General features: G+C 37.6%; 2 protein-coding genes across 5 annotated transcripts in view; one reads left to right on the top strand and one right to left on the bottom strand.

Annotated features, from left to right (window-relative positions):
• NCBP2 (nuclear cap binding protein subunit 2) overlaps positions 1–14,999 on the bottom strand; it is a 34,077-nt gene that overhangs the window by 5,536 nt on the left and 13,542 nt on the right. The window lies entirely within an intron of this gene.
• SENP5 (SUMO specific peptidase 5) overlaps positions 1–14,999 on the top strand; it is a 51,037-nt gene that overhangs the window by 32,655 nt on the left and 3,383 nt on the right. For 3 of the 4 annotated variants that reach the window (XM_030330658.1, XM_030330654.1, XM_030330655.1), the window contains 4 exons: positions 745–822; positions 9,476–9,613; positions 12,374–12,457; positions 14,275–14,325. In XM_030330658.1, the coding sequence (XP_030186518.1) occupies positions 745–822; positions 9,476–9,613; positions 12,374–12,457; positions 14,275–14,325 (351 nt within the window). The remainder of the gene's footprint in view (positions 1–744; positions 823–9,475; positions 9,614–12,373; positions 12,458–14,274; positions 14,326–14,999) is intronic. The other variant, XM_030330656.1, reaches the window with a different exon arrangement.

Here is a 14,999-nt window from a genome sequence, read left to right as displayed (position 1 = left end):
TTTTCAAACCAAACTGTTGAGCTCCACGCTCAGTTTCTGCATTAGTAAATGGTCTGGGGTAGGGCCTGAAAATTTGCACTTTAAGAAGTTCCTGGGGATGCTGATACTGCTGATCTGGTGACCACATCCTGAGAACCTCAACACTGAGGGAACATTTTTTTCATCTCAAGCGAATCCATTACTGAGTGAACACGTTAAGACCACAATATGTTTACTAGCTCACATGAGCCGATCCTAATTTATAAGCCAGAAATTTGATGTCAGGACACGATGTTCCATATGACCAGGTTAATTATTTCTGTGCTAGAAATGATCATGTTAAGGCTTTTTAACAGTTATGAAAGCAGGAATCTGCAAGTCCATATCCTTCAGATGGGGTTAGTTTTGTAATCCATATCCCTTGAGTTCAAGGTAATGTTACCTCATTCTTTCTTAGCCTCTTTCAGTTTTATCACCTGATTTGGAGAGATTTGTCAGGTTGCTTCTCTACTTGATTGGATTCAGGTAATCTATTTATTTACTGTCCCATTCCAGTTCTGACTATAGACCACAGTGTAAGGTTATTCTAAGAAAATTTGGAACAGAATCTTCTGTGAATCAGGTAATGTATTTTCTATAGAAGAAACTTTTCCTCCTTTTGGTCTGTCTTACATACAAGGGTTTTTAAATTTCCATGTTCTTTTGAAGTTAAATCTGGGTACGGCTTAATATAATCTGGGTGCTTATATTTGATGTCTCTTCTAGGTTCACTTCTTCAACAGCTTTTTTCATAGACAGCTGGTAACCAAAGGATATAATGGAGTAAAAAGATGGACTAAAAAGGTATTCTCTTTATTTTTTTTTTATTCTAAATGTGAAATGCAAATAAGCCACTTTGAGTGGAAGGATAACAACTTTAATGTCCATATGATACTGATTAGAAATAGACGCTTAAAAAAAACCACTCTTTTAATATAATTATTTCTTATTGTTTTTTACATCCTGTTGTTTGAAACACAAGACACTAATAAAACTCCAAGTCTGTCCAGTTTATTGGATTATGCTCTAAATGAAAGCACTGAGCTGGAAGTTAATGGTTCCAGCATTGTCATTAGCTTGCTGTGCAACTTGGACGAGACACTTTATTTGGGCTTCAGAATGCTTCATTTGGGCTTCATAAAACAAAATGATAAAATCAGCATAACCCTTAAAGCTCCTTGCAACCTTAACTTCTCTCTGGAGTCATTTACTAGTGCCAGAAACATTATTTTAAAAGCCCATTTATATTCTGTTTTTGATATTTTGACATAATTACCGAGTTTAGATTCCACAGTTACAGGTTTAGAGATACTGTAGCATTTTGTCTTTTTATACTGGATAGGTTATAGAAAATTAAGAGTAAGTCTTGTCTTGAGTAGTTGTGGATGGAAATAATTTTTTGCAAAGTAAAACACTTGACTGAACATGACTATTTAGGTAATATGTGCAAAGCATTATCAGTAATGCCAAGATAAACATGGCTGAAGGGTACAAATCCAGGGGAATAGATAGAATGAACTCAGGACTCAGACCTGGGTTCAGATCCTGCTGTAGCCACTTAACAAGTTGTAAGACCTTGGGCAGATGACTTAATTCCTTTAAGCTTCAGTTTCCTCATTTGTCAAATGGTAGTATCACAAGTATTTACCTTGCTAAGAGGATTAAATGAGATAATTTGTGTAAATCACTAAGCACAACAGTAAGAATCATTATGTTATAATGGTAGAAACATGGGCAGCAGCTAGTGTAGCTTGAGTACAGAGAGCAAAGAAGAGAGTGGCATGAAGTGGACCTAATCTAGTGATGTAGGGCATTAAGGTTTAGATTTTGAATTTTACCCTAAATGTATAGGAATCTATTGAAGGGTTCTTGGTGACATCATCCAATTTGTAGTCTTTGCTCTAGCAGCACTGAAGAAGATGGATGAATGTGGGAGCAAAGCTGATGTGGGTAGAACAGGAGGCCACTGCAAAGTACCATTAGTGGTACTTTGGATTAGAATGGTAGCAGGATAGATGGGATATGTACATAAATATGAATGTGATCTAGGAAGTAAAATCAACAGGACTTGGGTGACAGATTGGTTATGGGCATGAAGGAGAAGGAAATGTGAAAGATGACTTCCAAGTACAGTATATGATGATCTTTTCCTCATCTACATAACTCTTCTTGGTTAAGTAGCATCCCACTATATGGGTATATTTTTTAAATTGACCAGTCCCCTAATAGTTATCCTTAATTTTTCTTGCATAAACACCAATACAGCCTATCCAGTGGTACAAGCCACATACAGGCATACCTTCTTTTATTGTGCTTCACTTTATTGTGCTTCACAGATACTGCGCTTTTTACAAATTGATTTGTGGCAATCCTGCATCAAGTAAGTCTATTGGCGCCGTGTTTCCAACAGCATTTGCTCATGTTGTGTCTTTGTGTCACATTTTGGTAATTCTTGTAGTTATTTCAAACTTTATTATTATTATATTTTTTATAGTGATCAGTGATCCTTGATGTTAGTATAGCCATTGTTCTGGGGTGCCATGAACTGTACCCATAGAAGATGGCAAACTTAATGTTATGTATGTTCTGACTGCTCCCCCCACCAACTGTTCCCGTCTCTCTCCCTTTGGGCCTCTCTATCCCCTAGATACACAGCAATACTGAAATTAGGCCAGTAACACCACAGTGTGTTCAAGTGAAAGGGAGAGTCCTATGCCTCTCACTTTAAATCAAAAGCTAGAAATTATCAAGTTTAGTGAGGAAGGCATACTGAAAGCTGAGATTGGCTGGAAGCTAGGCCTCCTGTGCCAGACAAGTTGTGAACACAGAAGAAAAGTTCTTGAAGGCTACTCCAATGAACACATGAATGACAAAGTGAAAACAGCCTTATTGCTGATATGGCAAAGGTTTTAGTAGTCTGTATAGAAGATCAAACCAGACAAAACAGTCCCTTACGCCAAAGCCTAATCTAGTGCAAGACCCTGTCTTCAGTTCTGTGAATGCTGAGAGAGATGAGGAAACCGAAAGAAGAAAAATTTGAAGCTAGCGGAGGTTGGCTCATGAGGTTTAAAGAAAGAAGCCGTCTCCATAGCATAAAAGTGCAAGGTGAAGCAGCAGCAGGTGCTGGTGTAGAAGCTACAGCAAGTTATTTGGAAGATCTGGCTCAGATAATTCATAAAGGTGATGACACTAAGCAACAGATTTTCAGTGTAGATGAAACAGACTTCTACTGGCAGAAGATGCCATCTAGGACCTTAATAGCTAGAGAAGAAAAAGTCAATACTTGGCTTCAAAGGACAGGCTGACTCTCTTGTTAGGTAGGGGCTTATGTGGCTGGTGACTTGAAGTTGAAGCCAGTGCTCATTTACCATTCTGAAAATCCTAAGGCCGTTAAGAATTATGTTAAACCTACTCTGCCTGGGCTCTGTAAATGGAACCACAAAGCCTGGACGACAGCACATCTGTTCACAACATGATTTACTGATTATTTTAAGCCCACTGTTGAGACCTACTACTCAGAAAGATTCCTTTCAAAATAAGACCTGTCATTGACAATGCACCTGGTTACCCTAAGAGCCCTGATGGAGATGTCCAACGAGATTAATATTTTTATGCCTGCATAACCTCTGTTCTGCAGCCCATAGACCAAGGAGTAATTTCAACTTTCAAGTCAGATTATTTAAGAAATACTTTTCATAAGGCTATAGCTGCCATAGATGGTGTGTGATTCCTCTGATGTATCTGGGCAAAGTAAATTGAAAATCTTCTGGAAAGGATTCACCATTCTAGGTGCCCCATTGAGAACATTTATGATTCATGGGAAGAGGTCAAAATATCAAAATTAACAGGAGTTTAGATGAAGTGGATTCCAACTATCATGGATGACTTTGAGGGTTCAAGACTTTAGTGGAAGAAGTAAATGCAGATGTGGGGGAAATAGCAAGAGAACTAGAAGTGGAGCCTGAAGATGGGACTGAATTGCTGCAACCTCTTGATAAAACTTGAATAGATAAGGAGTTGCTTCTTACAGATGAGCAAAGAAAGTGGTTTCTTGAGATGGAATCTGCTCTTAGTAAAGATGCTGTGAGAATTGTTATGGCAACAGAGGATTTAGAATATTATATACATTTAGTTGATAAAGCAGCAACAGGGTTTGAGAAAATGTACACCAATTGTGAAAGAAGTTCTGTGGGTAAAATGCTATCAAACAGCATCACATGCTACAGAGGAATTGTTCGTGAAAGGAAGATTCTATCAGTACTGTAAACTTCATGTTATCCAATTTAAGAAATTACCACAGCCACCCAACCTTCAGTACACTACCATCCCGATCAGTCAGGAGCCATCAACATTTAGGCAAGACCCTCCACCACCAAAAAGATTACAACTCACTAAAAGTGACTCAGCATTGTTGGTGGTTAGCACTTCTAATAACAAAAAATATTTTTTATTTAAGGTATGTATATTTTTTGTAGACATAATGCTGCACACTTAATAGGCTACAGTTTGTGTAAACAACTTTTATATGCACTGGGAAACCAAAAAAACTCCTTTGACTCGTTTTATTGCAGTGGTCTGGTACTGAACCCACAATATTTCCGAGGTATGCCTGTATATGCTATATATAAGAAACATAAAAGAAAATGAACAAGAAAGGTTGAAAATAAAGTGACAGTTAAAAAGGGTCTAGGCAAATGTAAACCAAAAGAAAGGAGTGGTAAATAAAAAGAAGGAATGGCAGTATCAGGAGCAGATGAGGTAGAATTTAAGGTAGAAAGTAAACTGTGTGATACAATTTCAATATATAAGAGGTGCCTGGGTGGCTCAGTTGGTTGAGTGTCCGACTCTTGATTTTCGTTCAGGTCATGATCTCAGGGTTCCATGGACTCAAGCCCTGCATCGGGTTCCACACTGATGGTGCGAAGCCTGCTTGGGATTCTCTCTCTGCCTCTCTCTCAAAATAAATAAATAAACTCAAAAAAAAAAAAAAGAAGAAGAAGAAGAAAGCTAATGGCCATTAAATGCCTTGATCATTAAAGAAAAAATTAAAAACAGAATTTAGTGTTCACTAAATTAGATTACATCAAGATAGATTACAGAATGACCAAGGATTTGAATGCAACAAAAATAAATAAAACAATGGAAATACTAAGAAAACTCCATGAAAGAACTGGTCCATAGCGTAACTGAGTCCATCCTGTGCACAACTTAAAAGTTTATAAAAGAAAAGTGAATTCAGCTACATAAAAATAACTCTGCATTTAAAATAGCGATGTAAAAAGACAAATAGTAAACTAGGGAAGATATTTGCCATTAATGTCACAGAACTGATTTTCTTAATATATAAAGGGTTTATACAAATTGATAAGAAAAAGACTACCAACTCAGCAGAAAAATAGGTGGGTGATATGAATGAAAAGGTTTGTAGTAAAGAAAGGTGTTCTGGAAATAAATTCTTTGTCAGGTCTATGTTTTGTGATTGTTTTCTGTCTATAGCTTTTTTACTTATTTTCTTAACCATGTGTTTTGGTAAAGATTTTTAGTTTTGATGATTTCTCCATATGGATATCCAGTTCTTCCAATGTCATTTGCTTGAAAAGACTTCTCTTTCCTAGTTTAATTGCTTTGGTACCATTGTAGAAAATCAGCTGACCACATATGTATGGGTCGGTTTCTGCACTTTGTGTTCTTATCCATTGATCTCTGTTATTATGCCAATACCACACTGTCTTGATCACTGTATCTTTAGAGTATATCTTGATATATAGTGTAAGTTGGCCAGCTTTATCCTTTTTCCAGAATGTTTTGGGAATTCCAGGTCGTTTGCATTTTCATTTTCATACAAATTTTAGAATCAGCTTGTCAGTTTTTTTTTTTTTAAACTTGCGGGATTAGTTTGGGGAGAATAAACATCTTAACAATATTAAATCTTCCATTTCCATGTACATGGTACATGTTCCCTTTATTTGGGGTCTTTAATTTTTCTCAGCAATATTTTCTAATTCTTAGTGTACAGGTCTTGCACATATTTTAAAAAAATGTAACCCTGGGCGCCTGGGTGGCTGTTGTTAAGCATCTGACTTCGGCACAGTCACGGTCTCATGGTTCATGAGTTTAAGTCCCACATTGGGTGAGCTCAAGCCCTGCTTCTTTCTTTCTCTCCCCCCCCCCCCCCCCCCCCAGATCACTTGCGCCCTCTTTATCTCGAAAACAAAACAAAACATGAAGCGCCTGGTTGGCTCAGTTGGTTGAGTGTCAAGACTTCAGGTCAGGTCATGATCTCACGGCTTGTGAGTTCGAGCCCCATGTCAGGCTCTGTGCTAACAGCTCAGAGCCTGGAGCCTGCTTCTGATTGTGTGTCTTCCTCGCTTTCTGCCCCTCCCCCACTCACGTCCTCCTGTCTCTCTCAAAAATAAACATTAAAAAAAAATTATAAAACAAAACATAGCCCTATTTCATATTTCCGGAACTGCTATAAACAGAATTTTTTAAATGCTGTCTTCCAATTGTTTCCTGTTAGCAATAGAAATACAACTTATTTCTGTGAATTGACCTTGTATCCTGTGACCTTGCCAGACTCATTGGTTGAGGAACTTTTTTGTAGATTGTGAGATTTTCATAGACAATCATGTTTCTAAGTAGTGAGTGTTTTAATTTTCCCTTCCAATTTGTATGCCATTTTTTTTCTTGCCTTATTGCACTGGCTGGGACTTCTATGAGAGGGGACATCTTTGCCTCGTTCTCAGTCTTAGGAGAAAAGCAGTCTTTCACTACTGTTTGTGTTGACAGTTGTAGGGTTTTTTGTAGATACTCTTTTATCAGGTTAAAGAAGTTTTGGTCCTATTCCTAGTTTATGTGACAGTTTTTAACCATAAATGGATGTTGAGTTTTATCAAATACTTTTCCTGCGTCTAAGGACATGATCCTATAGTTTCTCATCTTTAGTCCTTAAATGGGCTCCCAGATGGGAGGAACAGCACCTAATCTGGAGACATAACAGTCTCAGGGCCACAGGATGGCTCTTGAAGCTTCAGCTTGGTCATGACATAAATTCACTTCTATTTACAGAGCACTAGTTAAAGCAAATCACATGACAGGACTACTTTCTTCACCTGGGAGGGACAGTGAAGCCACATGACATCAGGCAGTTCTATATAATTCTCTTTATAGGAAGGGCAACAAATAATTGGGTCAATAATAATACAGTCTACCACACATACTATTCTTAATTATATATATAAAGTTATGTATGAGAGAGATAATGTATTAAAAAGAAGAAAAATCTGGAAAGATATACACTGAAGTGTACTTCTTATCTGTATTTTCTAATTTTTATTTAAAAATTGTTTTCATAGGGGCACCCAGGTAGCTCAGTCGGTTGAGTGTCCAACTCTTGACTTTGGCTTGTGTTGTGATCCCAGGGATGTGGAATTGAGCCCTGTGTTGGGCTCCACACTGAGCACAGAGAATGCTTAAGATTCTCTTTCTCCCCCCACCCCCTCCATGTTTATAGCAGCACTATCAACAATAGCCAAAGTATGGAAAGAGCCCAAATGTCCATCAATGGGTGAATGGATAAAGAAAACGTGGTTTATATACATAATGGAGTATTACTCGGCAACAAAAAGAATGAAATCTTGCCATTTGCAACTATGTGGATAGAACTGGAGGGTATTATGCTAAGTGAAATTAGAGAAAGATAAAAATCATAGGACTTCACTCGTATGAGGACTTTAAGAGACAAAACAGATGAACATAAAGGAAGGGAAACAAAAATAATATAAAAACAGGGAGGGGGACAAAACATAAGAGACTCATAAATGTGGAGAACAAACAGAGGGTTACTGGAGGGGTTGTGGGAGGGAGGATGGGCTAAATGGGTAAGAGGCACTAAGGAATCTACTCCTGAAATCATTGTTTCACTATATGCTAACTAATTTGAACGTAAATTTTTAAAAATAAATAAAATTAAAAAAAAATCTTTACTAACAAGAAAATTCTCTTTCTCCCTCTGCCCCTCTCCCCTGCTCATACACTTTCTCTCTCTAAAATAAACTAAAAAGACAAAATTGTTTTTATAATTAGGAGAAAGCTTTTTAAAAAATGTTTATTTTTTCAAGAGACAGAGCATGAGCGGGGTAGGGGCAGAGAGAGAAGGAAATACAGAATCTGAAGCAGGCTCCAGGCTCTGAGCTGTCAGCACAGAGCCCGATGCAGGGCTCAAACTCCTGAACCATTAGATCATGCGAAGTCAGACACTTAACTGAGCCACCCAGGCACCCCAGAAAGAGTTTCTTTTTAAGAAGAATGTAAATTAGGCCTCATTTAATACTGTGTTTAGATGTGATTCCTTGTTTTAGATACTTAGGATTTGTGCATTGGAAAGGACCAACTGTCTTCATGTTTTCTTCTGTCCACCTCACCTGCCAGGTTTATGGATGCAGAAAATGGAAAAGTAGAGTTGCTAAAGTGCTTTGCTCCAAGATCATGTCGACTAGTAGAAGATTCATTTAGAGCAGGACATTATCTGAATATCAGAAAGCAAGGAAGGCTTGAGAAATAGCTTCTAAGAATCTGATGTACTTTAAAATAGCCTTGTGACTGTTTTAACCCAAGGAATCCCTAAAAACTCAAAAAAAAAAAAAACCTGAAAAAAAAACTCATTCACAACTTTTACAGATGTTTATTGAGCACCTACTACTTTATCATTCATTCCACAACTGGGATTTTGAGTGGAATAGTAAATATTTCTAGATTGTAAAGGATGTGTAAAGAATTATCAAGGATATTTTTCTCAATTTTACCATCTGGGAAACCTGAGGTAGTGATAATGGTAATAGTTAAGATTCACTGGCTACATAGAATATGTGAAAGCAGTTTTCTGCATCTTATATGTATCATCTCTCTCAATAATTTCCTAAGGTAGGGGCTGTTGTCTATAGCTTATAGTTGAGGAAATCAAGTCACAAAGAAGCTATGAAAATGACCAAAGTCACCTGGCCAGTAAGTGGAAGAGGTTCTCTTTGAACTTCACCAGACTTCCTTCAGAGCCCATGATCTTAACTAGGACACTGAGTTTATAAAAAGAAGGCTTATGGTGCCTGTGCTGTTTTATAATATGATGATTCCTTCCTACATAAGAATTGAGTCAAGGTCAAATATGTACACAAAAGCATAAAAATAAGAGGCTAAGTCACATTAAGCATTTGCAAAGCACAGGTGTAGCAGGTTTGAATGTGAAATGGTGCTTTCTGGATCTTTAGTTTTCTTATTGTGTATTATAGCTTAGTAGTTACAAGCATGGGCTTTAGATTCAGACCTAGGTTCAGATTTTGGCTTCACCAGTTCCTGCTTTTATGACCTCAAACAGGTCAAAGGTCAGTAAATGGAAGCTGTTTCTGCTGTTGTTTTGGATAGTCTGTGGTGATGGCTGCATTTCTTTTTCTTTTTTAATCAGGTGGATTTGTTTAAAAAGAGTCTTCTGTTGATTCCTATTCACCTGGAAGTCCACTGGTCTCTCATTACCGTGACACTCTCTAATCGAATTATTTCATTTTATGATTCCCAAGGCATTCATTTTAAGTTTTGTGTAGAGGTAAGTTAATATACTGCCTATATTTTTTCATTTATCTTGTGATCAAATAGAACAGAAGTCAGTTATCATAGGGGATCAATTTCTGTCATGAAAACCCTCTAAAATGTTGGCAGAGAAAAAGAACTACAAGAGGAATCCCCAGGTTGGGAGAGGTAGCTGTCTGTGATATGGATCCCACTCTGAGAAACAAGTCTAATTTGGATTTTGTCACATATTTTCCTGCCTCCCTATAAAGCTGCATTTTGAATGGATACAAATCATTTTCCTTGGTTTCTCTTAGGGCTAAAATTGGCTTGTATCTTCAAAATAACTTATATAGAATGTGTTATAATCAAGAGAATCAGCCAGCAAAATAGGAGAGCTCAACTAATGACGGTTCAACAACATGGTGAGATGCAAGAAAAATCCATAGGTTTCCTGATTTTCTTTCAGTAGCAAGGACCAGTTAACTTTAACTGAAAAAAGAAGGATTCCATTTTCAAAAGCAAACAAAGATATAAACTGACCAGGAGTATATACTCCAGCAAAAATTGTGGAAGTTCTTTAAGAGTAGAGCTCTATATTTAAAGGAAATCTGAGCAGATGGAAAGATAGGTAGGCTCAGTATTGGAAAGAGATCAATTCTTCTCAAACTAATAATATATACCAATTTGCCCCCAATTTCTCAAGAGGATTTTGAATGAAAACTGATAAGCTCATCCTAGAATTCATAGTGCAGAGTTATTGCATGAACATTGAAGGAAGGAATACTAGAGGCCAAACCATATCACAAAGTTTTAATAATTAAAACTTAGGAATAGACCAGTAGATTGGTGGTACAGCACAGAGAATCTAGGAATCACTGCTGTATATGAGGGAACCTGGTATATGATAAAGTTGGGGAAAGACAGGCTATTCAATATATGCCATTGTGAAAAGTAGCTGTCTATTTGGATCCACATACAGATCCTTCATACTATTTATAAGAGCAAATTACATGTAAAATAATGACCTAAATATAAAATGCAAAACTATAAAAGTTAGAATAAAATATAGAAAATGCTATGTTTTAGATTCAGGAAAGACTTCTTACACAGAGCCATAAAAGCAAAACACCTAAAGGAACAGATTGATAAATTGGACCATACCATAATTTAAAACTTCTGCATGTCCTAAAATTCAAAGAGAAAGGAAAGACCTGGAGAAAATATTTGTGACATATAATAATCACTACCCAGAAAATATAAAGAACTCCTAAAAATTAATAAAAGGATTTAAGAGAAATGGATAAAGATTATTCAAATAAGTAATTTTTAGGAAAAATGCAAATAGCCTTGAAACATGTGGAGAGATGCTTAGTCTTACCAGAAATACAGGAAATGCAAATGAAAACTACATCAGGGCTTCATTTTTTGCCCATTAGGCAAGTTTGATGGTATTCAGGTGTTCATTAGGTGTAAGGAAACCAGCTTTCATTTTTTCTGGTGGGGTATATGAATTAATATAGCTAGCCACTTAGGGGAGTTGAAATCCTGATCAGTTCTAAGTGCCTTATAAATTTATAAAAGATGTATGTGTATCCTAGGGATTCCTGGCTGGCTCAGTCCTTGGAGTACACTCTTTATCTCAGGGTTGTGTGAGTTCAAGCCCCATGTTGGGCATGAAGCCTACTTAAAAGAAAGAAAATATATATCCTATTGAATACCAGTTCTATTTCTTGGTATATAAAAATGCTTGTGTACGTATGTGCACAGTGATAGGGCATGCACCAGAATGTTGACTGCAGCAGCATTACTGATAGTAAAAACAAAACAAAAAACAAAAACCAAAAAAACCCACCTAAATTTAGCTCTACCAACAGAATAGTTAAGTACACTATAGTACATTCATACTATTAAACTGGCCATAGATCATGGATCTAGATCATAGATCATAGATCATAGAATATAGATCTCCATGTTCTAAATAACATGGAAAGATCTCCAAGACCTATTGGGTTTTAAATAGCCAGTTGCAGAGTGATAGAGTATATGTTTATGGGAAGAAAATACATATGTGCATGTATGTATGTATATATGTGTGTGTGGTAGTATGTGCATAAACACAGTTGTATACATGTACATACATACTAATATTCCACCTTCGGTGTGGTTGGTTTAATTCCTGTTACCTCTGACTTCACCTTTAGAAGTGATGCACAGAAGTAGAGGGCATAAGGGAATATTTGAAACTCTGATAGGCTTCATCTTGGTAGAAGCTTCAGCAGTGGACTCGACTGTATTTAGTATCCAGAATGGGTTTCAGTAGAACTTTCTAGAAACTGCAAGATACCTTTATCTGCAGCCCTCAAAATAGAGTATATCTAAGGCTGGAATGTTTTTCATTTAGTTTCAATTATTGATTTCTGCCATGGGTTCCTTCTTTGTATTGAACATTGGCAGTAATCAGGTCTTTTTTTTTTGTCTTCCCAATATTTAAATGTCAAATTCAGCAAGTTGGCTGCTGGAAAAGGCTGACCATCTTACAAAAACTTCTAATTAAAACATACAGTGGTATCCACAGCCTAAATGCATACCTGAGTATAGAAGGCCTGAGTCCTTCTTAACACTATGAAATGAAAGGTCAGAAATAAAGTTCCACCTTTTAAACTCTTGAGTGCAGACTTTGCCCAGTGGTGGGGCCACAGCCTCCTCCTCCTTTGCTTCTATCTGCTGTGAGCAGGTTCCATTTTTCACCAACTGATGGAACACAGCATCTGTGTTGTGGTTTCTTTTTAACCAGAATATAAGAAAGTATTTGCTGACTGAAGCCAGAGAAAAAAATAGACCTGAATTTCTTCAGGGTTGGCAGACTGCTGTTACAAAGGTAAGTATGTGATAAAAATGAAAACCCAGGCATGTCAAGGGGATGGAATTATCCTTAGGGGTGGGTGTCTTTAAAAGCATTTGAAGACTGGTGATGGAGATATCAGTAAGAGTCTGGAGGCTGTAGGGAGGCAGCTTAGAATAAACCTGTGTAGTATTGATCATCTAGCTACTTAGTTTCCCAGTGCTTCTGGAGAAAAATTTAGTCATTTCATCAGTGGGGCAGCTGCTAATGATATGGTTGTTATATTGGAAAAAAGGGAAAGGAAAACAACTTTTTCTTTTGATGGCACCTGCCTCTTCCAGATGACCCACATAGACCCAGAGAAATGCTGAAGTGACTGTTTGGATCCACTAAGGGAGCAAGTGCACTGGGCTTCTTACCAGGCATCTGGGGAAGACAGTGGCTTGAAGGTTTCAGTATGAAAGCAGCACTATGTTTGTCCTATATGCACTCATGCTGTCTATGGGGCAGAGTGCTCAGGCAGGTCTTCTCATCACTGTCACAGATACCAGCATCTTACATTTTATGGTCACTGCTTTATTGTCTTCAGAGTGTTTTTGCATGTGTGATCTCATTTGATCCTTACAGCCTATGAGGTAGGCAGGTCATTTAGGGATGGGCATCCTCTTTATAGATGAGCAAACTGAAGCCTAGGTGTCACCTAGGCCATCAGAACTACTGATAGAGTTGGGTCCTTGAACTTAGGTCTAGATCACTGAGCACAATCTTAAAGAGGCAGAGTCTTGGGGTGCCTGGGTGGCTCAGTCGGTTAAGCGTCCGACTCTTGGTTGAAGCTTAGGTCATGATCTCAGTTTCGTGAGTTCAGGCCCCATGTTGGGCTCTGAGCTGGCAGCTGGAAGCCTGCTTGAGATGTTCTTTCTCCCTCTCTCTGCCCTTCCCCCACTTGCACTGTGTCTGTCTCTCTCAAAACAAACCTATTGAAAAAAAAAAAAGAGTCTTGAAACAAACTTTAAGCCAAACCCAAGGGAACCAGATTTATTTGTTCATCCTTGAACTACACCAAATGCTGAGGTTTAAACCTAGGCTTAAGTTTTCTTTTAATAACTTAGTCTTTTAGTTGAAACCGGAATTGAACTTGTAAATTTTGAAAATTACCCAACTAGAATATCTAGGTATTCCAAATTTAGTCAACATCCTTCACATTTCCCTTTTAGGCAGAATACATAATCAGTTCTTTGGGAAACATACTGCTCTTTTTTATTTTTTAAATAATTTAAATGTTTGTTTTTAAGAGAGCATGCAAGAAGGAGAGGAGCAGAGAAGGGGGGACAGAGGATACAAAGCGGGCTCTGCGCTGACAGAGAGCCTGATGTGAGACTTGAACTCACAAACCGTGAGATCATGATCTGAGCCAAAATTACTTAGCCGACTGACCCACCCAGTCACCCCAACATACTGCTTATCTTTATTTCTTTCAAAGAGTGACAGATGAAACGTGAAGACTACTAAGCAGGATTTTTAGTACATACTCAGAGTCCAGGCGTATGCTTTCTGATCCACAATTCCATTTTGATTCCATTGTCAGTAATCTGATAGCAAAACTATCCAAATCAAGTTTTAAAACAGGGTTTTGATTTTCTATTTCTCATATTTAGGTGAAGGTTCTATACATTTGGTTGCTAGCTCTTTTGATGCCTCTGTAAAATCACACACTTTAAATACCAGAGATATATACTAGTACACCAGCTGTCCTGGACAGACAAGTTTTACTTATTTTTCCATAAAAACAAATTTTCCTATCTGAAGATGAGTACTTGGTCTTATTTTAATGATCATTTTGTTTTTCTCTTTAGTGTATTCCACAACAGAAAAATGACAGTGACTGTGGAGTCTTTGTGCTCCAGGTAAAGAAATCTGTTTAATCCAGAATTTGGAATGTGTGAATTAAATTTGTTGGGTTTAGAAAGGAGAGATGGGAGCCCCTGTTGTTATGTACCTGGCATTAGGCACAGGTACCCGAATATCTCCTCCCCTGGTGTACATGTCTTATCAGAGGTTAGGCACGCTAGAGACTGGCCTGAATCTGTCTGTATCGTAGACCCTTGGCATTTGCAGAATTAACTACTTTTTTTTTTTTTTTTTTTTGACCTTTGGCAAGTGGTCTTTAACCACAGAACAAAATTAATTACATTTTAAATAAGGGCCACATTCAAAAACTGCTTTCTCATGCTGTGGGTTCCCTTAGTGGTCTAAAAGGATTAATGCAAATTTTGTCATACATTACGTTTACGAAGAAATTGTGTATAACCCATGAATTTATAGAGATTTGCAAAGATCATGGAAGATGGGCTCATTCCTTTGACTCATGAATGTCTGGGGTTTGTAAACAAACCGAAGTTCTCACTTAAAAGACCACTTTAGGTGGAGTGGCAGTCTCAGCAGGTAGCACCTTGGAAAGAGTTGGAGCCTCTCCATCAATTTCTGCTTCTCACAGTGTTGTTTGGGGGAGAGAGGGGAGACCCCAAACCATATACTTACCTGGAAAGTTGACTATAATTTGGAGGCAAATGTTTCAAAA

This window comes from Lynx canadensis, chromosome C2, assembly GCF_007474595.2.
Source record: "Lynx canadensis isolate LIC74 chromosome C2, mLynCan4.pri.v2, whole genome shotgun sequence".
Taxonomy (NCBI): Eukaryota; Metazoa; Chordata; class Mammalia; order Carnivora; family Felidae; genus Lynx; species Lynx canadensis.
Note: the sequence above shows the minus strand (reverse complement) of the source record. Positions and strands in the feature narration are given on the sequence as shown.